Source organism: Ahaetulla prasina, chromosome 7 (assembly GCF_028640845.1).
Source record: "Ahaetulla prasina isolate Xishuangbanna chromosome 7, ASM2864084v1, whole genome shotgun sequence".
NCBI classification, from domain to species: domain Eukaryota; kingdom Metazoa; phylum Chordata; class Lepidosauria; order Squamata; family Colubridae; genus Ahaetulla; species Ahaetulla prasina.
The window spans coordinates 12,267,242-12,287,550 of record NC_080545.1 but is presented as its reverse complement, the minus strand read 5'-3'; the positions used below and the strand labels follow the sequence as shown (position 1 = coordinate 12,287,550).

The following is a 20,309-nucleotide window of genomic DNA, read 5'->3' as shown; positions in this document are numbered from 1 at the left end:
CAATGATGTTGCACTTAAAACAGAAATATTTCAAACTATTACATAATCTGGGGATTACAGACAAACACACAATATATTCTCTCCCTCTCCCTCTCCCTCTCCTTCTCTCACAATCCATTACCTCAGGGGTGGGGAACTATGCTGGCTAAGGAATTCTGGGAGTTGAAGTCCACAAGTCATACAAGGGCCCATAGTTCCCCACCTCTGCACGTCTTCTTCGCCTTTCTTGAAGTTAGATGACCTCCCCTCCCATCAGCTGGACTTGCGTTTTGGAGAGCTGCAGCTGATTGGGAAATAGCCAATCAGATCTCAGAATGGGAGAGGGGAATATGGAAGACCTTGGTGTTCCCGTGCATCGTGTCATCATTTCATTTCTCTGATGATGTCATGGAGCCTGTGACATCATCATGATTCGATCTGCACTTCTAATGCTGACAATTGCATATGCACCAAACCAACCTGAATGGATTGAAGAACTGATTACATGGGTTACTTAGGAGCAGATTGCATGTAGATGTAGAATTTGTATGGATAAGTACAGTGAATTATAGGACTTATTTACACAAATTGCAGTAGATTAAAAAAAAGCATGCTAGTTATACAAGTGTATTATTTATACCCACACATAGAAATAGTATATCTGCATAATGTTTGCATTAGCGAATTATAATAGTTATACAAGTGCGTTATTTATCTGCACACATACATACAGAATATCTGCATGATGTCTGCATTAGATAATTATATATAACGTTATAAATGTTTACTATTTTACCAACATATTAAACTCTATTTTTAATTTTTTTTCTGTTATACTTTTTCACTTAGGGTTAAAGCACTTCAGTATGTTTTTGATTACGTATCTATGTGTTTTCTTTTGTTTGTTTTTTTCCCTTTTCTGTTTCTATTTTAAAAGTAATAAAGCATAAATAAATGAAAAACATATGCATTATACCAATGACATTAAGGCACGGTTCTGAAGTCGTATTTAATATAGCTAGAAAAGTCCATTTAAAAAAAAAAACAATTCCTGGTATGATTCTTTGCAGTGAAGCCATGATTTTTGAAGAAGATATCAAGTTAATCGGAATAGAGCTGAAAGGGGGCCTTGGAGATCTTCTAGTCGAGCCCCCCTGCTCAAGCAGGAGATCTATACCATTTCAGACAAGTGACTGTTCAGTCCAGTGGTGAAATCCAAATTTTTTTACTACCGGTTCTGTGGACATGGTTTGGTGGGCATGGTATGTCTTGGTGGGCATGTCTTGGTGGGCATGGCAGGGGAAGGATACTCCAAAATCTCCATTCCCACCCCACTCCAGGAGAAGGATATTGCAAAATCCCCATTCCTTCCTCACTCCTAGGGGAAGGATATTGTAAAATCTCCATTCCCACCCCACTCGGGGGCCAGCCAGAGGTGGTATTTGCCGGTTCTCCGAACTACTCAAAATTTCCGCTACCGGTTCTCCAGAACCTGTCAGGACCTGCTGGATTTCACCCCTGGTCCAGTCTCTTCTTTAAAACCTCCAGCGATGAAGCACCCCCCAATATTTGAAGGCAAGCGGTTCCATTGGTTAATTGTCCTCACTGTTAGGAACTTTCTCCTCAATTCCGGGTTGCTTCTCTCCTTGATTAATTTCTGTCCGTTGTTTCTTGTCTTGCCTTCTGGTGCTTTGAAAATAAATTGACCCCCTCTTCTTCATGGCAGCCCCTCAAATACTGGAATACTGCTGTCATGTGTCATCCCCACCTCCTTCATTTCTGGTGTTTATTTGGAACTTAGTGCTTGTAAACATAGTTTGTAGAAGTTGATGGATTAGATTTGAGTAACTTGTTCAAATGATTTTGGGTGTGTGTGTGTGTGTGTTATTTCTCGGCAGTAGTGTGACTTCACAACAGGGTCTCTTGAGTTGCATTGTAATGATTCCTCAAATCGCAGACTTCATTGTGAAAAAATGTACCTGCTTATGAACACCATTCGATCTATTTACATTATTTTCTTTGACTCACATTCCAGGAAATAGATTTTTCTTTCTTTTCTTTTTTCTTTTTAAAAAAAAACAAGAATCAAGGAAAACCACAGGGACTGTATTTATCTTTGACTCTACATCAAACATTTTCATCTGGAGCAGTTGCTTGAAACAGCTAGCAGGAAAAAAGTAACCTGTGTCTGAACTTTTGTTTTGGGTTTCTCTTTGCAGTAGTTTTTTTTTTTTTTAAACTTTTTTTTCTTCTTTCCCATAGGCAAAAATTGTTTCATCTTAATTTTCTTCCTTCTTGAGCTAGGACCTTTTGCATTTTCCAGCATAACTGTAGGGGTTTTCGTATGCATTGAGGTAGGGGTGAAATCCAGCAGGTTCTGGAGAACCGGTAGCAGAAATTTTGAGTAGTTCGGAGAATCGGCAAATACCACCTCTGCCTGGCCCCAGAGTGGGGTGGGAATGGAGATTTTGCAGTATCCTTCCCCTGCCATGCCCACCAAGCCACGCCCACAGAATCGATAGTAAAAAAAAATTGGATTACACCACTGGATTATAGTTTATAGTTTGCTTTATTGTCATTGCACATGGTACAACAAAATTAAATGCCGTCTTCAGTGTACATTGTAACTATAAAAATAAAAACTCAAACGCACATCCTTTGCATTCTATATAATTGAAATTGAAAACCCGATATTGCACTATAACGTAGAATTCAATATGGTGATTGCCCTGGGATGGAAGCTGTTTTTCAGCCTATTTGTCCTTGTTTTTATTGACCTGTACCGTCTGCCAGATGGTAATAGTTAAAAAAAAAGGGATGCCCAGAATGAGATTGATCTTTAAGAATGTTTTGAACTTTCTTAAGGCAGTGGGAACTCTAAAGCTCTTCCAAGGAGAGGAGAGGGCAACCAATGATCCTCTGGGCAATGTGTTGACCCTCTGGAGCGCTATCCTATCTGCCCCGTGCAATTGGCAAACCATACACAGGTGCAGTAAATTAAAATACTCTCTATGGTGCAGCGGTAGAAGGTCCCCAGCAGTTTTCCATTCAGTTGTTGTTTCCTGAGAAGTCTCAGGTAGTATAATCTCTGCCGGACCCTTTTGACCAGAGCTGCAATGTGAACGCCCCAGGTCAGATCCTCTTCTGATAACACCCAGAAACTTAAAACTGGCCACTTGCTCCACTCGGTCTCCATTAATAAGCAAGGGCTGGATGTCTGATCTATTTCTTCTCTCGGTGTTAAGGACCAAGTTATTGTCTCCACACCACAAAAGCTTTCTTCTATTTTTTCTGTGGTGGCTATTTTAAGAAAATCACAGAACATTTAAAACGTACCTACTGTCCAAATAAATAAATAAATAAATAAAAATTGAGCAGGGAACATCCACAAAACAATTCATATTGTAATAGAAATCCATTTTTGCCGCTTGAAATTATGAGGGATGAGGGAGGCTTTGAAGGTTGGGAACTTCAGTAGACGTTCAGATGAGAGCTGCCAAGATTTTGAGTGGGTCTAGAGCATGGGTGTCAAACTCATCGCGTCACGTTGCCGTCATCTGACGTTTCGTGACGTTTTTCCCTTCGCGCAGCTGGGGTGGGCATGGCCTGTGCTTGACGCATCTGGTCTGCAAGCTGCCAGTTTGACACCCTGATCTAGAACAGGGGTCTCCAATCTTGGCAACTTTAAGCCTGGCGGACTTCAACTCCCAGAATTCTTGGAGCTGAAGTCCGCCAGGCTTAAAGTTGCCAAGGTTGGAAGCCCCTGGTCTAGAAGATTTTCACTGGCTGTTTCTTTGTTTTAAGGGTTTTTCTGACTCATTTGGGACCCACAGAAGAGTATGCAGCCATGGGGCTGTTTAGCGCCCTGAAACCGCTCTCCTCCTCTTGGAATTTTAATCATTTTATTCTTGTTTATCCTTTTTTTTAATTTATATTTGTATAAAGCTGTTTTGCTTTTACGCTCATTTGTACACCATCCGGATTCCCTTTCTGAGGGAGATGGGTGATTTGTAAATATAAACGATAAATAAATTTCAAAATCTCTTGTCTGTCGTCACCCAAATTTCCCCAAAGACTCTATTTGACTTTCAAAACTCCTTCCTTCTGCTGTTTACCTGAACCGTGATGTCCTTCTTGAGGATGGCAGGCAGTCTGAGGAACAGTTCCTTGAGGAAACTGTGCACATCAAGGACTGCAGGGTGCTTTCAAAGTATATTCTGTCTAATACACAAAGAGCTCTCACATCGAGCCACGATGACTTGAGGCGCTTCCTGTTGTCATCTGCCTGATGATACTGTGACGTGACGTGTTATTGTTGCTTCCAGCAGACATCCATGAATAAAACCAGTTATAAACTTTGAAGATCCCAAGGGTTGGTTTTATTTGTTCTCTGCCTTTTTATATAAATTTAATCTCTCTTCACTTCCCCCTTTTATTCTTTTCCTTTCTTCTCCCCTTCCCTTCCTTTCCTCCTTTTATTTTCCTTTCCCTTCCCTTCCCCCTTTTATTTTCCCTTTCCCTCCCCATTTTATTCTTTTCCTTTCTTCTCCCCTTCCCTTCCTTCTTTTATTTCCCCTTCCCCTCCCCCTTGTATTCTTTTCCTTTCTTCTCCCTTCCTTCCTTTCCTCCTTTTATTTTCCTCCCTTGTATTCTTTTCCTTTCTTCTCCTTCCTTCCTCCTTTTATTCTTTTCCTTTCTTCTCCTTCCTTCCTCCTTTTATTCTTTTCCTTTCTTCTCCTTCCTTCCTCCTTTTATTCTTTTCCTTTCTTCTCCCTTCCTACTTTTATTTTCCTTCCTTCCCCCTTTTATTCTTTTCCTTTCTTCTCCCCTTCCCTTCCTTTCCTCCTTTTATTTTCCCTCCCTTTTATTCTTTTCCTTTCTTCTCCCTTCCTTCCTCCTTTTATTCTTTTCCTTTCTTCTCCCTTCCTACTTTTATTTTACCTTCCTTCCTCCTTTTATTCTTTTCCTTTCTTCTCCCTTCCTACTTTTATTTTCCTTCCTCCTTTTATTCTTTTCCTTTTTCTCCCCTTTCCTTCCTCTTTTTATTTTCCCTTCCCTTCCCCTTTTTATTTTATTTTCCTTTCTTCTTCCCTTCCTTTCCTCCTTTTATTTTCTTTTCCCTTCCCTTCCCTTCCCTTCCCTTTCTTTTCTTTTTTTCTTTTCCCCTTCCCTTCCTTCTCACCTCATCTTCCCTTCTCCTTTCCCTCTCCCTCTCCTTCGCCCTTCCTTCCTTCCTTCCTTCCTTCCTTCCTTCCTTTTTTCCTTTAGCATCAAAGGCTGCTAGATATGTTGGAAGAAGAGCGGAAAATCTTAGAAGAAAAAACCAAAGAATCCTTGTGGCAACAATCGCAGGAATACAAGGTATTTTGTCTATATCTAAGAGCTGCAGCTCTTATGCCGTTTAAAAAAAGGGATGTCATTGAGCCTTTCAGAGGTTAAACACTATTTTCTTTCACAGGAAAACAACATCTAAACAGAAGCCCTTGAGCCGTGAAGAGGGTTCAAGGACAAAAGCAGATTTCCTTAGATTGGGTTTATCTAAAAGAGAGGTGGTGAACTATGGCCCTTTCATGACCTGTGGACTTCGTCTCCCAGAATTCCTGAGCCAGCCATGCTGGCTCAGGAATTCTGGGAATCGAAGTCCACAGGTCATAAAAGGGCAATAGTTCCCTACCCCTGATCTATGAGATGAAATAGACCCCTTAAGATGCAGTTGTAACAGCTAACATGGTGCAATTTATTTCCCCCATTAAGAAGTTTTTGTCCCTTTATATTTCATTCCCTTTTCCCTTCATTTTGGTTTTCTTTTTAAGAACAGAGTTTGTATATCCATCCCTGCAGGATCATCCCACCTTGTCCATCATGATTTACTTAAATCATCTTTAATTGATATTAATTATTTGTTTAGGCTGCCTTTTAGGCCAAAGGGCCTCCCAAAAATACCTCATAAGTATAGAATTGGGGTAAAGAGTTAATAAACATTACATTAGCAAACATATCTATTGTGGCCTCGCCTCACTTCTTGTGGACCTGTAAATAATACTCTGTGGCAGAACAGCTGGGCGTTATTATTCATCCATGTAAAATTCTGAAGCAGAATCCAGAATATATTTTTTTTCTAGAGGGACGTTTTCTAGTTCTGGCTTGTCAAGAGAAGGGGAACAAACTTCATTTTCCTACTCTGATTCATCACTAAAACTACAAATGGGTTTCCATGATCTCTCTCTCTCACTTCAGCTGACTTCAGAGTTGAGCATCATAGATACGGACTCCAAATTCTGTTCCAGCAGCTGGTTGGCCAGCTGTGGTCTTTCCAGATAGCATAATCTGGAAGGAATGGAGTGTCGTCTTAAGGAGGCTGAGAGGTTCTAGAGAGAAAAACTTAAAGCGAACTAAATTCTTTTGGAAGATGAATTATTTGCGAGAGAGAGACACACACGAGGCGAAGAACAAACGATGAAACGGGTGTCGCAACACCGGCGGTTTTTTATCAGTCGCTGTACAAAAAGTTTTGCACTTTTTGTGGCTGTGTTGTTGTGTCACGTGATGTTACCACGCCTCTTTTCATCATTCTGACAAAGCCGCTGGCTCCTGTGGACTCCCAGGCTTTGGAAGGTATTTTTTTATAGGCTGTAATGCTTTCTATTGTGCTTTGTTTCCAGGAAATGTTGGAAAAATGCATGGAGAACGAAAGGGGACGTAATAAGGAGGCTTTGGCAACAGCTGCAAAGGTATCTTAGTATGCAAACATTGTCCCTGGGGGACCTTTTGACACTTCCTTTTTTTTTGTAATTTTTATTTTATTTTATACACAAGTAAACACATAATCCATCAGTCATTCCGCGTGTCATCTCGATATTTCTTCAATGGCTTCTTCTTCTCATTCCTCCTCCTATCTTCATTTTCTCTTAATCTGTTACAAAATCTCTCCTAAAATACAATACTTTTATGATACCATTCCCTTATATAACTATTGATTTAATAATAATAACAGAATTGGAAGGGACCTTGGAGGTTTTCTAGTCCAACCCCCTGCCCAGGCAGTGGAGTAAAAGACATGATTAGAAGAAATGACAACATATTGATTTAAAACCAGAGCTGTTCCTATTGGGTATCCTTCCAGCAAAAATCAGTAAAGAAAATATATATTTGATTATACATGTAATAACAGCAGCAAGGATAGCATTTGCGCAAAATTGGAAAGCAGAGAAAGTAACTAAGAAAATTCTAGATTGTGCAGAAATGAATAGATAAACTTTGATAATTAAAGAAAGAGAGGATACAGAATATTTTAATATATGGGGTCAATTTTATCACTGGTTAGAAAAGAGATATAGATAAATAGGGTAAGTAGGGTAGAACAAGAAGCAATGGGTGGAAACTCATCAAGGAGAGAAGCAACCTAGAACTAAGGAGAAATTTCCTGACAGTTAGAACAATTAATCAGTGGGACAACTTGCCTTCAGAAGATGTGAATGCTCCAACACTGGAAGTTTTGAAGATGTTGGATAACCATTTGTCTGAGATGGTGTAGGGTTTCCTGCCTGGGCAGGGGGTTGGACTAGAAGGCCTCCAAAGTCCCTTCCAACTCTGTTCTTCTATTCTAAATATCTGGATTCTGGAGTTCTTAATCAGGCGTGGGGGCGGGATTGTTCTGCTGGATTTTTGTTCTTCTTGATACCTGTTATCAAACCATATTAGAACAAAAACAAATGTCGTGGAAGCAAGCTAAAAACTTCTTCTGTTTCCCTTCAGTCATTCTAATAAGCACTGAGTACTTTAGATGGTGGGGGCCTACTCTTACATAGTGGATATTTTGAGAAGAAGGTATTTTGAACAATCAATTCAGGCTGAGCACAAAATGTAGAATTAGACTAGACTAGACTAGAAGGGTAAAGGTTCCCCTCACACATATGTGCTAGTCGTTCCCGACTCTAGGGGTCAGTGTTCATCTCCGTTTCAAAGCCGAAGAGCCAGCGCTGTCCGAAGACGTCTCCATGGTCATGTGGCCGGCATGACTAAATGCCAAGGGCGCACGGAATACTGTTACCTTCCCATCAAAGGTGGTCCGAATTTTTCTACTTGCATTTTTTACTTGCTTTCGAACTGCTAGATTGGCAGAAGCTGGGACAAGTAGCAGGAACTCATTCCGTTACGCAGCGCTAGGGATTCGAATCACTGAACTGCTGACCTTTCGATCGACAAGCTGAGCGTCTTAGCCACTGAGCCACCACAATTAGACTAGACTAGACTAAAGAGGAGAGGGGAGAGGAGAGAGAAGAGAAGAGAAGAGAAGAGAAGAGAAGAGAAGAGAAGAGAAGAGAAGAGAAGAGAAGAGAGTTCTTTATTGGCCAAGTGTAATTGGACACATATAAGCTCTCAGTGTACATACAAACAACAAAGTGATCAATCATAAATCATAAGATACAATCATAAATCATAAGATACAAACAATAAAGTGATGTAATCATAAGATACCAATATGAGAAGGTAATAGGAAGTATGAAAAGAATAATAGCAATACACAATCCTATTACATGGATAAATATCCTTAGATATAAGAATGCTGTGGGAATTAGGGATTTAGCAGAGGAATGGCATGGTGGAGAAACTTTGTGTCTAGTTGCTTTAGCATGCAATGCTCTATATTTATTATTATGTATATTTATTATATAATAATATAGTATTATGTTATTAAAATAATATATAATTATATATATTAATTTATAAATATAAATATATTTATAAATATATATCATATTTATTATTTATACTATACTATAGTATACTATACTATACTATACTATACTATACTATAGTAATACTAATACTATACTATACTAATACTAATACTAATACTATACTATATTATACCTATACTATACTATACTATACTATACTATACTATATATTATAATAAATATATTAATTGTTTTATATTATAATTAATATAATAATATATTATATATATTTATTACTATATTTATTATTATCTTGTGCCATTGTTGTTAAATTTTACTTTCTGATCCTGGTGTAACTCCCAGCCACGCCGCCTGTCTGCTTTGACATCCTTTCTCCTTTTGTATAGGTGAGGAGACGAGATGAGGAAAAAAAGTCCCCGTCTTCTCACTTGGCCTTACCGCATAATGCCCAGTAGCTGTGCTGAAAATAATATTTCCTGTCCCTGCCCTGTTATTTTGTGGCTAGAAAGAAAAGACTATCATACTGTATGAATAGAGAATATAGTTTTTATAGCCTAGTAAGTGGAACTAATCTTTGGCTGATGTTCATTATTTGTTCAACTGGTTTTTACAGCAGAAATATTTCAGTATAAAGACCATGTTCAGAGTACCTCCGAATAAGTGTTTTAACGAAAGATGGAAACTGGAAATCCAATGTTACAGAGAACAGTGTTTTCAGTTTCCAAAATTAACCCCAGTCTTTGGACTGAGTTTAAATAAACCTGAGGGCCTTTTCTTCAAACAACCTTTGACATTTTTAGGGATTAGAGCAGGGGTGAACTGCTACAGGTTCGTTCCGGTTTGGGTAAACCGGTAGTGATAAAAACTACCGGTTCGCGTGAACTGCTAGTTAAAAAAGCTACCGGTTCAGGCAAACTGGTAGTTAGCTACCGGTTCAAATGAACCGGTAGTTAAATAAAGCTACTAGTTCCTCCGAAGTGGTATTTCCAATGATCAGCTTGTGGCGCGGGGTTTAGCTTTGCTAGAAAGCAGGATTTCTTGCTTTCTAGCGAAGCTAAATCGTGCACCACGGCTGTCACACACACACACACACCCCGCTGTTCTACTTACCTTCCCAAGCCTCCTTTTGGTGCCCACTGCGCATGTGCCACCAGTGAACTGGTAGCAAACCAGTTCGGATTTCATTACTGGATTAGAGGCAACATTTTGGATACTGACCTAAACGGCTGAAATGTTCGCATTTAGATTCACGTTGACTCTTGTTATTTGATGCCGCAGGTGGAAAAAGAGGATTTGCAAGCTGCCGTCCTAGCAGCAGTAACAGCCGAAAGGGAAACCATGAAAAAACTGCACGACCAAGAAAAAGAAATATGGCAAGCGGAGAGAAACAAAGACCGCGAGAAGATTGCTCAAGCGGTAGAAGAAGCAGCGGAACGGCAAAAGCAGAGTTCAGACGTTAGTGAATTTTATGTTCTCTGGGTTATCAGTTGCTGCACATCGTATATAGCGTGTTTCAGTTTTGTTCAAATTCATATGTGGAGGGAGGGAGGGAGGAACATAGAAGGGCAGGTAAGTCCCAGAACTGTTTGGTGCTTCTGAGCCATCCTTGCAGCTGGTTCTCTATGGTGCCGAGAGAGAGAGGGAGAGAGAGGGAGAGAGAGAGGGAGCGTGCATTTGGGTTTTGGCAGTGAGCAAAGTTTCTCTAGTGCTGGAGGCTGTTGGACTGCATCAGATAGCAACAGCACTTAGACTCACATACCGCTTTACAGTGCTTTACAGCCCTCTCTAAGCGGTTTACAGAGTCAACCTATAGCCCCCAACAATCTGGGTCCTCATTTTACCCACCTCGGAAAGATGGAAGGCTGAGTCAACCTTGAGCCTGGTGAGCTTCTATCATCCAAACTGCTGGCAGCCGGTGATCAGCAGAAGTAGCCTGCAGTACTGCATTCTAACCACTGCGCCACCACAGCTCAGATAGTGTCTTAGTCCCTATGGATCGCTTAGGGCAGGGGTGTCAAACTCGATTTTATCAGGGTTGTGTTTGACCTGGGGGTGGGGGGTGGTACATGGCCATGGTGGGCGTGGCCAGCTCGACGTCACTCGTGTCGGGAGTGTTGTGATCCAGGCCCAAGTAGGTAGTAATAAATTCAATCCGTGAAAAAATGAACAAACTTTATTCGAACAGCTGGGAATTACTTCATTCCCAGCGTTGTTTAACTCGAAGTAAAACAAATGCCTCACAACACAAATTCCTCAGTTATCTCGCAAACCTTGGTCCAATTAGGCAAACTGCCAAAGGCCCTTCATGGCAAACGTCTGGAAGCCACAAAAACAAAGACTTAGAGGAAGCAGAAGATGAAGCAGAAGACACAGCTACAATGCTGTTTTCCGGCAAAGGCCAAACGCTGGTTCTGATCTGCTTTAAGCCTTATGGGAGGGGCCAATCATCTCTTGCCCCTACTCCCGAGTTGTCCTCTCTGCTTGAGCTGCTCTTGCTTTCTGGCAGCTCTTCTTATGCGTGCTTTAGGAACAGGCTCCTCTTGTTCCTCTGCCTCAGTGCTATCAGTCTCTGGAGGCTCTGGAGTCCGCACTCACTTCCCGATGGCCCTGGCCTCACCTCAGCCTCATCGCTGTCTGACTCCATTGCCACCTCCACAGGCTGCTGACGGACCACAACAGGGAGCACTTGCGGTGGCCAAGTGCTAAGGCAGGATTTCTCTCAGATCCTCACGCACTCTCATAATCTTCCTTCCTTCCTTCTTTCCTTTTTTACTTCCTTCCCTCCTTCCTTCCTTCCTTCCCTCTTCCTTCTTCTTTCGTCTTCCTTTCCCTCTTTCCTTATTTGTCCTTCCCTGCTCTCTTCCCATGTTCTCTTTTTTTTGTCTTTCCTCTTTCTCCTTTCCTGTCCCTTCTTGCATGCTCAAATGCAAAAAGGGAAACATTTCTCCTTTTGTTTTGTTTTTAGTTTGCTTTTCTAGCCCTCTGCCAGTGAAAATGGAGCTCAGGGGGCTGCTACAGCCTCCTACAGCCCTCCTGAGCTCCATTTTTGCTGGCGGAGGGTTGCAGGAGGCCATTGTGGCCGAAAATGGAGCCTGTTTTTGCTGGCAGAGGCACCACAGGCCGGTCCTTCACTATTTCCAGCCCCGCAGGTCAGATCTAAGCACCTTGCAAGCCGAATCCGGCCCAAGGGCCTTGAGTTTGACACCCCTGGGTTAAGGGGTTGAGGGAATGATAGATGGAGTGTGGAACATATAGACCAATGTGTAGGCTACTCATGACTAGATCCATCCTGAGGTTCTGCTAGACTCGAGACCAGATATATTTGCCCCACACATGTAGATCTCTTCGTATCGAGAGGTTGTAAAATAAACCAAGATCTAGATTGAGAGTATCCTTGATGCTCTCTGAGCTTTGTTGTTTCCTTGTCCAAAGTAGGTAGTGTTGTGCCTCGTCGGCTTTCCCCGCAGCCGGGGCCTTCTTATCTGCTTCCGAACGCTGAGGAATGTCCTAGCATGCCTCCTGGCCCCAGCCCTGGCTCCATGCCCAGACAGGCTGAGGAAGAAGTGCCTCCAGCCCCCAGCCCTGGCTCCATGCCCAGGCAAACGGAGCAACTAGACCACTCCCCCTCCCCCACAGCATGTGAGCCTGAGGAAGGTCAATTACCAACAGCTGCAGACTGGAGTGACCCTCGCTTCAGGAGAATTGATAAGTGGCGTCAACAGAAGGAAGGGAGGGGCAGGCCGGGATAAGTGCTGAGTCATGGAGCCACACCCCGTGGCCTATATAAAGGATCTGCTTTCTGGCATTCTCTGAGTCAGGCAAAGTCTACCTTATCTTTCTGAAGTCACTTTCTGGTCTCCTGCCTGCCTTGAGAACTTTGCTAGAACTTTGGTAGAGCTGCAGAGGCACGCCTGATTCAGATTTCCCTGACCCAGCCATCAGCGGAGGAGTGGGACACGACAGGTACCAACATCAATGCTAGTAAGGAATGGAGTTTATTTATAAACTGATAGCAAGCCCTCCTCCCTTACTAGCACTGATGATCGTACCTAGTTTAGTAATGAAATGTCTGGAAGAAAACAACCAAGCTCAGACAGCAACAAGGAGCCCTCATTTCAACCCTAAGCTACAAATACTCCACTTTATCAAATGAGGGCTCCTTGGTGCTCTCTGAGCTTGGTTGTTTTCTTCCAGACATTTCATCAGATTTTCTGCAAATGCCAAAGTCTTGTGTTCACTGCTACATTTTGTTTGGGAATAGGATTAGCATCCTAGAATCGGAGTATATAGTTTGGTCGCAAGCCAACTGTTCTAAATTCTTGGAACAACAGTAAAAATAAAAGGGTATTTCTTCTGCAGTTAAAGAGCTTGAATCTCCACTGGCTAATTGTCAGTTGTTTATTTATTTTATTCATTCGTCAAATTTATATGGCCGCCCTTCTCATGGAAAGTGATTTTAATCTAAGGTCCCATAAGCTTGGTATAAAAAGAGTAACTTGTCATGTTATGAGATAACCTCTTCATTTCACGGGGAAGATAAAAAGCTTAGTTCAAACAGTTGTTGAAAAGTGGCTGAAATCTTTCATTATGAAGGCTTTAGGCTCCTATACTGTCAATGCTGCTGATGGCGAACAGACCTTCTAATATTTGAAACCCTCCGAGCTTGGATGTCAACAACTCTTAGAAAGACTCCATTAATTCACTGTGGATTTTTCTAAAGGGTGGTGGGTGGAATTAAGACACTGAGAAGAGACTGATTGAAACCCCTCTTCTGTAATTAACTGTTTATCATGAAATGATGAATTGTTTATCGTGAAGTAAAAAATACTTTGGTATGGAATAGATCAGAGTCTCCTGCAGGAGGAGGAGGAGAACAAGTGCAAAATAGCATCCCCACTCTCAGTCCTAAAAGCAGTTGAGGAAACTATTATTAAAAGCTGCTGAGAGATGGAGAAGGACCTGAAAAGCTCATTACTTCCTATCATCGGTAATAGCAATCAGCTGGGTCTCAGTTTTACACCCAGGCCTGAATTGGGAAGAGTCTCCACTTCGGGAGAACTGGTTGTTAACTTTCTGAGCAGTTTGGTGAACTGATTGTTGGAAGAAATCATTAGGGCAGAGAACCGGTTGTTAAATTATTTGAATCTCACCACTGGTCTGGGTAATCTGTTTTAAGGAGATCTCTGTGCAGCTACCTATCCCTACCTTCATTCAGGACACCAAGACGCTGAGCTTGTCGATCAAAAGGTCGGCATTTCAGCGATTCGAATCCCTAGTGCTGCGTAACGGGGTGAGCTCCCGTTACTTGTCTCAGCTTCTGCCAACCTAGCAATTCGAAAGCACGTAAAAAATGCAAATAGGGACCACCTTTAGTGGGAAGGTAACAGTGTTCCGTGTGCCTTTGGCATTGAGTCATGCCGGCCACATGATCACGGAGACGTCTTCGGACAGCGCTGGCTTTTCGGCTTTGAAACGGAGATGAGCACCACCCCCTAGAATCGGGAATGACTAGCACATACGTGCGAGGGGAACCTTTACCTTTACCTTCATTCAAAAGAAAAGGTGTTGAGGCTGTTCCACTACCACTTTCAAGAAAAGTAGAACCACCTGCTCACTTAAGAATACCTTTACCATCCATTGGATCTAGGCTCCTATCACCTGTTTCAGACTTTCACCAACTAGGAAGAGCAGAGATCCAGTTTTCAGGAAACAAAGCTGGGAGCTTCTCTGTTTGCTCAGGACCAACCGATCCAAACTCACTTGCTATGATTAAACATAGGTGTTATTGGTAGTTAAACTGTTTTTGTTAAAAAGTTTGACATTTGTAATGGCAAACATATAAAATTATATCAACTCTTAAAACTTCTGCATCATGTTTTCCCTATTGAAACAAAAAAAAAAATATCCACCTTACTTTCTCTAAAGATATAATAATCCCTTTTAGTTCTCCTCTGGGAGGAGGTTTTGAAATATTTCTCCCAGGACCACCAGATTCTGTAGTTTTTCTCGACATAAACATGTATACGTCCAAACTAGACTGTGTTGTTTCTCTGTGACATATAATATATGTGGGTACATACATAATATCTATCATCTATCTATCTATCTATCTATCTATCTATCTATCTATCTATCTATCTATCTATCTATCTATCTATCTATCTATCTATCTATCTATCTATCTATCTATCTGCACGAATCAAGAAGAGGGCCGTGAAAATATTTACAGATCCCTCACATCCAGGACATAAACTGTTTCAACTCCTACCCTCAAAACGACGCTATAGAGCACTGCACACCAGAACAACTAGACACAAGAACAGTTTTTTCCCAAAGGCCATCACTCTGCTAAACAAATAATTCCTTCAACACTGTCAAACTATTTACTAAATCTGCACTACTATTAATCTTCTCATCGTTCCCATCACCAATCTCTTTCCACTTATGACTGTATGACTGTAACTTTGTTGCTGGCAATCCTTATGATTTATATTGATATATTGACCATCAATTGTATTGTAAATGTTGTACCTTGATGAACGTATCTTTTCTTTTATGTACACTGAGAGCATATGCACCAAGACAAATTCCTTGTGTGTCCAATCACACTTGGCCAATAAAAAAAAAATCTATTCTATTCTATTCTATTCTATTCTATTCTATTCTATTCTATTCTATTCTATCTATCTATCATCTACCTACCTACCTACCTTTCTATCTTGTTGTGTTTATGTAGTGAAAAATTGGAGCTGGTAAACCTTTAAGAGCTGTATGCAGCAAGATTTCATTTTTAATGTATGGCAATTAGTGTACATTCAAAGTGACAATCAAGTATTGTATTGTATTGTATTGTATTGTACTGTATTGTACTGTATTCTATTCTATTCTATTCTATTCTATTCTATTCTATTCTATTCTATTCTATTCTATTCCATTCCATTCCATTCCATTCCATTCCATATTTTCTCTTCTCTTCTCTTCTCTTTTCTTCTCTTCTCTTCTCTTCTCTTCTCTTCCCTTCCCTTCCCTTCCCTTCCCTTCCCTTCCCTTCCCTTCCATTCCATTCCATTCCATTCCATTCCATTCCATGTAAATAATTTTCTAGCTATCTTCTTAAACTGAAAATACTCTTTTCAGGAGAAATAAAGACAACAAAGATAAATTATATTAGATTGCCTCAGGTCAGAGTAGGGTAGGGCAGGGCAGGGGATGGATAGGATAGGGTAGGATAGGATTGGATAGGGTAGGATAGGATAGGATAGGATAGGATAGGACAGGACAGGACAGGACAGGACAGGACAGGACAGGACAGGACCTTGGAGATCTTCTAATCCAACTTCCAGCTCAAGCAGGAGAACCTATACCATTTTAGATACGTGACTGTCTAGTCTCTTCTTAAAAACCTCCAGGGATGGAGATAAAAATACTAAGATTCCGGAGAGCAGTTTCTGCAGCAGTGGGATAGTTTTAAGTAAATCCCAAAGTCTGTCTTGTTTCTTTTGCTGCAATTTCCATTTTTGAAACATATGCTATCCAGGTGGATCAGAGGCGAACGATGAAGTGAAGCCTCTTTTATTCTGAAGAAAAGCCTTTGATGGTATCCTTAGCCTTTCTGGAATGCAATAAAGTTGAAAGAAAACTTCACTTCCTAAATTAAGAAGCGTTCCGATTGTGACAATAAGACGGCACTTCCTCTGCCGTTTCATGATTTTTATACCAGGTACAGAAAAAGCTTTCACAATGGCCTGTTTCCTGCCATGCAGTCAGGATGGGTGAAGTTCTACCGTTTCTGTTCTATTTTTAGCACCTTTGTTTAGATTTGACACGGTCCTTTTAAATGCAAAGGCCACCGTTGGAACAAATCATTTGCGGATCCTTCCTTCAGCTTCGGTTGTTTTTAATTCAAACCATTTTGCCTGCTACTCCCTGGAAAGAATACAGGGGAGCACCCAAGAACTCTAATCCCCTTTCTTATTGTTTGTATATATTAAATGTTTACTCCATCTGTACGGTGTAAAATTACATAAGATGCAGATGTTGGAAACCGTCTACCGGCCTAATTCAGCAAGAAAAACAATACTCCCTAAAAAAGAAAAAAGAAAAGAAAGTAAATTGGCAGTTATATTTAGACCAGTGCAATTTCTCAGAAAATATAAACTGGGATTATTTTTATAACTTAACTTTTTGAAGAAGGAGGATCTATGAAGAGCTCCCTAGTGATACATCCAAATGTAAGCAATGAACAAAGAAAGCAACAAATTGGGAGTATCTAAAAAAGTACAGATAGTCCTCAAGTTGCGACCGCAGTCGAGCCCAAAATTTGTGTTGTTAAGCGAGACAGTTGTTAAGCAAATCTTGTCCCATATTAAGATCTTTCTTGCCAATGCTGTTAAGTGAATCATTGCAGTTGGTCGGTTAATAACACTGTGTGATGACCCGGGGTATGACACAAAGGCGACACAGCCAGAGAACCGATTTGAGTCCCTTTATTATCACCAACTGTGCACCCAATGTCCCTTTCAATGTCTCTCCGGCCTGGAGAGAGCTCTTCCACCAACCTGTAATAGTCTTTGGCTGATAATACTCTCAATTCCTGGCAAATAGATGGCAAAGAAATGGAGGTAGTGACAGATTTTATTTTCCTGGGCTCCAAGATCACCGCAGATGGGGGCTGCAGCTAAGAAATTAAAAGGCGCTTGCTCCTGGGGAGGAAAGCTATGGCAAATCTAGACAGCATACTAAAAAGTAGAGACATCATGCTGCCAACAAAAGTGTGTATAGTCAAGGCGATGGTGTTCCCAGTTGCAATGAATGGCTGTGAAACTTGGGCCGTAAGGAAGGCTGAGCACCAAATAATTGATTTTGAACTCTGATGCTGGAGGAGACTCCTGCGAGTCCCTTGGACTGCAAGGCAATCAAACCAGTCAGTCCTAGAGGAGATCAATCCTGACTGCTCTTTAGAAGGCCAGATCCTGAGGATGAAACTCAAAGACTTTGGCCACCTAATGAGAAGGAAGGACTCACTGGAGAAGAGCCTAATGCTGCGAAAGATGGAGGGCAAAAGAAGAAGGGGACGACAGAGAACGAGGTGGCTGGATGGAGTCACTGAAACAGTCGGCGTGAGCTTAAATGGACTCCAGAAGATGGTAGAGGACAGGAAGGCCTGGAGGAACATTGTCCATGGGATCAGGAGTTCACGTGCGCCTGCGCAGATCATCCGCGATGACGCCCGGGCGCAGCCTCCCACCGCCATTATTACTGGTTCACAAAAACCAGACCGAACCGGTAGCAACCCATCACTGGGTTGCAACTAACAAGAAGAAGCATGGATCAGCTTGGCGCTCCTTGGTATCCCTCTAACTGCTCCTTCTGTCATCAGCCTTTCAGAAAACAGCTTGGCTTGCAGATGTGGGGATCTCCTTCTTCCTGTCACCTCCTCCTTTGCAGCTTAGAGCCCAGATTTTCAGCTTTCCCGCTGATCCCGTTTCTTCACCCCTTCCTTTTGTTTTGCAGCCTTATGACCTCACTGGTGAATTTGCCCATTCATCCCGCAAACTGCTTGCACTGCATTTAAGAAAAATAATCAATACGTACGCGCACGATCCTGGATTAAAGATCCTTTATTCTTGTGGTAATCACGGTCAAGAAATCCCAGCGATTACAGGAATTAGAACAAACCCGGGAGCTGTACAAACATTGGCAGGTGGTTGCGTGATGGTTCAACCATGACTGCATTTTCTTTGTTCCATCTTCTGGGCTGTGGTGTCTTAACTTTTTTTTCTCTCTTTAAAGTAAAATGTCTGTGGAGATTCTCAACCATCCAGGTTGTCGTTGTCTCAAAGGTGCTTTTTTCCAAAAGGCAACTGGGACTTTCTTGGGGGTTTTTTTTTCCTTTCGCTTCTCATCCAAGAAGTTTCTGAAGAATGAATTCGGAAGAAGCTTCTTGGGTGAGAAACAAAATCTTTTCAAAGGAAAAAAAAACCCCAAGAAACACTTCCCTTCTGAAAAAAAAAATCTTTGGGACTTCTGTAAGGGGAGTAAAAGGTAAAGGTTCCCCTCGCTTTGTTGTTGTTGTTGTTAGTTGCGAAGTCATGTCTGACCCATCGCGACCCCATGGACAATGTTCCTCCAGGCCTTCCTGTCCTCTACCATCCTCTGGAGTCCATTTAAGCTCATGCCTATTGCTTCAGTGACTCCATCCAGCCACCTCGTTCTCTGTCGTCCCCTTCTTCTTTTGCCCTCCATTGTTCTCAGCATGAGGCTCTTCTCCAGTGAGTCCTTCCTTCTCATTAGGTGGCCAAAGTATTTCAGTTTCATCTTCAGGATCTGGCCTTCTAAGAGCAGTCAGGGTTGATCTCCTCTAGGACTGACTTGTTTGTTCACCTTGCAGTCCAAGGGACATAGTTGCTAATTGTTCCGGACTCTAGGGGGCGGTGCTCATCTCCGTTTCAAAGCCAAAGAGCCAGTGCTGTCTGAAGATGTCTCTGTGGTCATGTGGCCAGCATGACTCAACGGCAAAGGCGCACGGAACGCTGTTATCTTCCCAGCAAAGGTGGTCCCTATTTTCCTACATGCATTTTTTACGTGCTTTCAAACTGCTAGGTTGGCAGAAGCTGGGACAAGTAATAGGAGCTCACCCCGTTACGTGGCACTAGGGATTCGAACCGCTGAACTGCCGACCTTTCGATTGACAAGCTCAACGTCTTATATACAGTCTGAGGTAGCCCTGTGTTGAAGGAGGTATTCGTGGGGCAGAGAAAAACTGAGGTAGCCTGTGCGGTCCTGAAAACATTGAAGCAAAATAAGTACATTATTATCCTAATAATACTTTTTTCTCTTTAAAGTAAAATGTCTGTGGAGATTCTCAACCATCCAGGTCGTCGTTGTCTCAAAGGTGCTTTTTTCCAAAAGGCAACTGGGACTTTCTTGAGGTGTTTTTTTTTTTTCCTTTCGTTTCTCATCCAAGAAGTTTCTGAAGAATGAATTCGGAAGAAGCTTCTTGGGTGAGAAACAAAATCTTTTCAAAGGAAAAAAAAAACCCCAAGAAACACTTCCCTTCTGAAAAAAAAAATCTTTGGGACTTCTGTAAGGGGAGTAAAAGGTAAAGGTTCCCCTCGCTTTGTTGTTGTTGTTGTTAGTTGCGAAGTCATGTCTGACCCATCGCGACCCCATGGACAATGTTCCTCCAGGCCTTCCTGTCCTCTACCATCCTCTGGAGTCCATTTAAGCTCATGCCTATTGCTTCAGTGACTCCATCCAGCCACCTCGTTCTCTGTCGTCCCCTTCTTCTTTTGCCCTCCATTGTTCTCAGCATGAGGCTCTTCTCCAGTGAGTCCTTCCTTCTCATTAGGTGGCCAAAGTATTTCAGTTTCATCTTCAGGATCTGGCCTTCTAAGAGCAGTCAGGGTTGATCTCCTCTAGGACTGACTTGTTTGTTCGCCTTGCAGTCCAAGGGACATAGTTGCTAATTGTTCCAGACTCTAGGGGGCGGTGCTCATCTCCGTTTCAAAGCCAAAGAGCCAGTGCTGTCTGAAGATGTCTCTGTGGTCATGTGGCCAGCATGACTCAACGCCAAAGGCGCACGGAACGCTGTTATCTTCCCAGCAAAGGTGGTCCCTATTTTCCTAC

At 41.9% G+C, this 20,309-nt stretch overlaps 1 protein-coding gene across 6 annotated transcripts in view; it reads left to right on the top strand.

Moving 5' to 3' along the window:
* The window catches only part of CCDC91 (coiled-coil domain containing 91), a 189,841-nt gene that overhangs the window by 82,381 nt on the left and 87,151 nt on the right, over nucleotides 1-20,309 (top strand). For all 6 annotated transcript variants that reach the window (XM_058190901.1, XM_058190900.1, XM_058190902.1 and 3 more), the window contains 3 exons: nucleotides 5,248-5,340; nucleotides 6,642-6,710; nucleotides 9,960-10,136. In XM_058190901.1, the coding sequence (XP_058046884.1) occupies nucleotides 5,248-5,340; nucleotides 6,642-6,710; nucleotides 9,960-10,136 (339 nt within the window). The remainder of the gene's footprint in view (nucleotides 1-5,247; nucleotides 5,341-6,641; nucleotides 6,711-9,959; nucleotides 10,137-20,309) is intronic.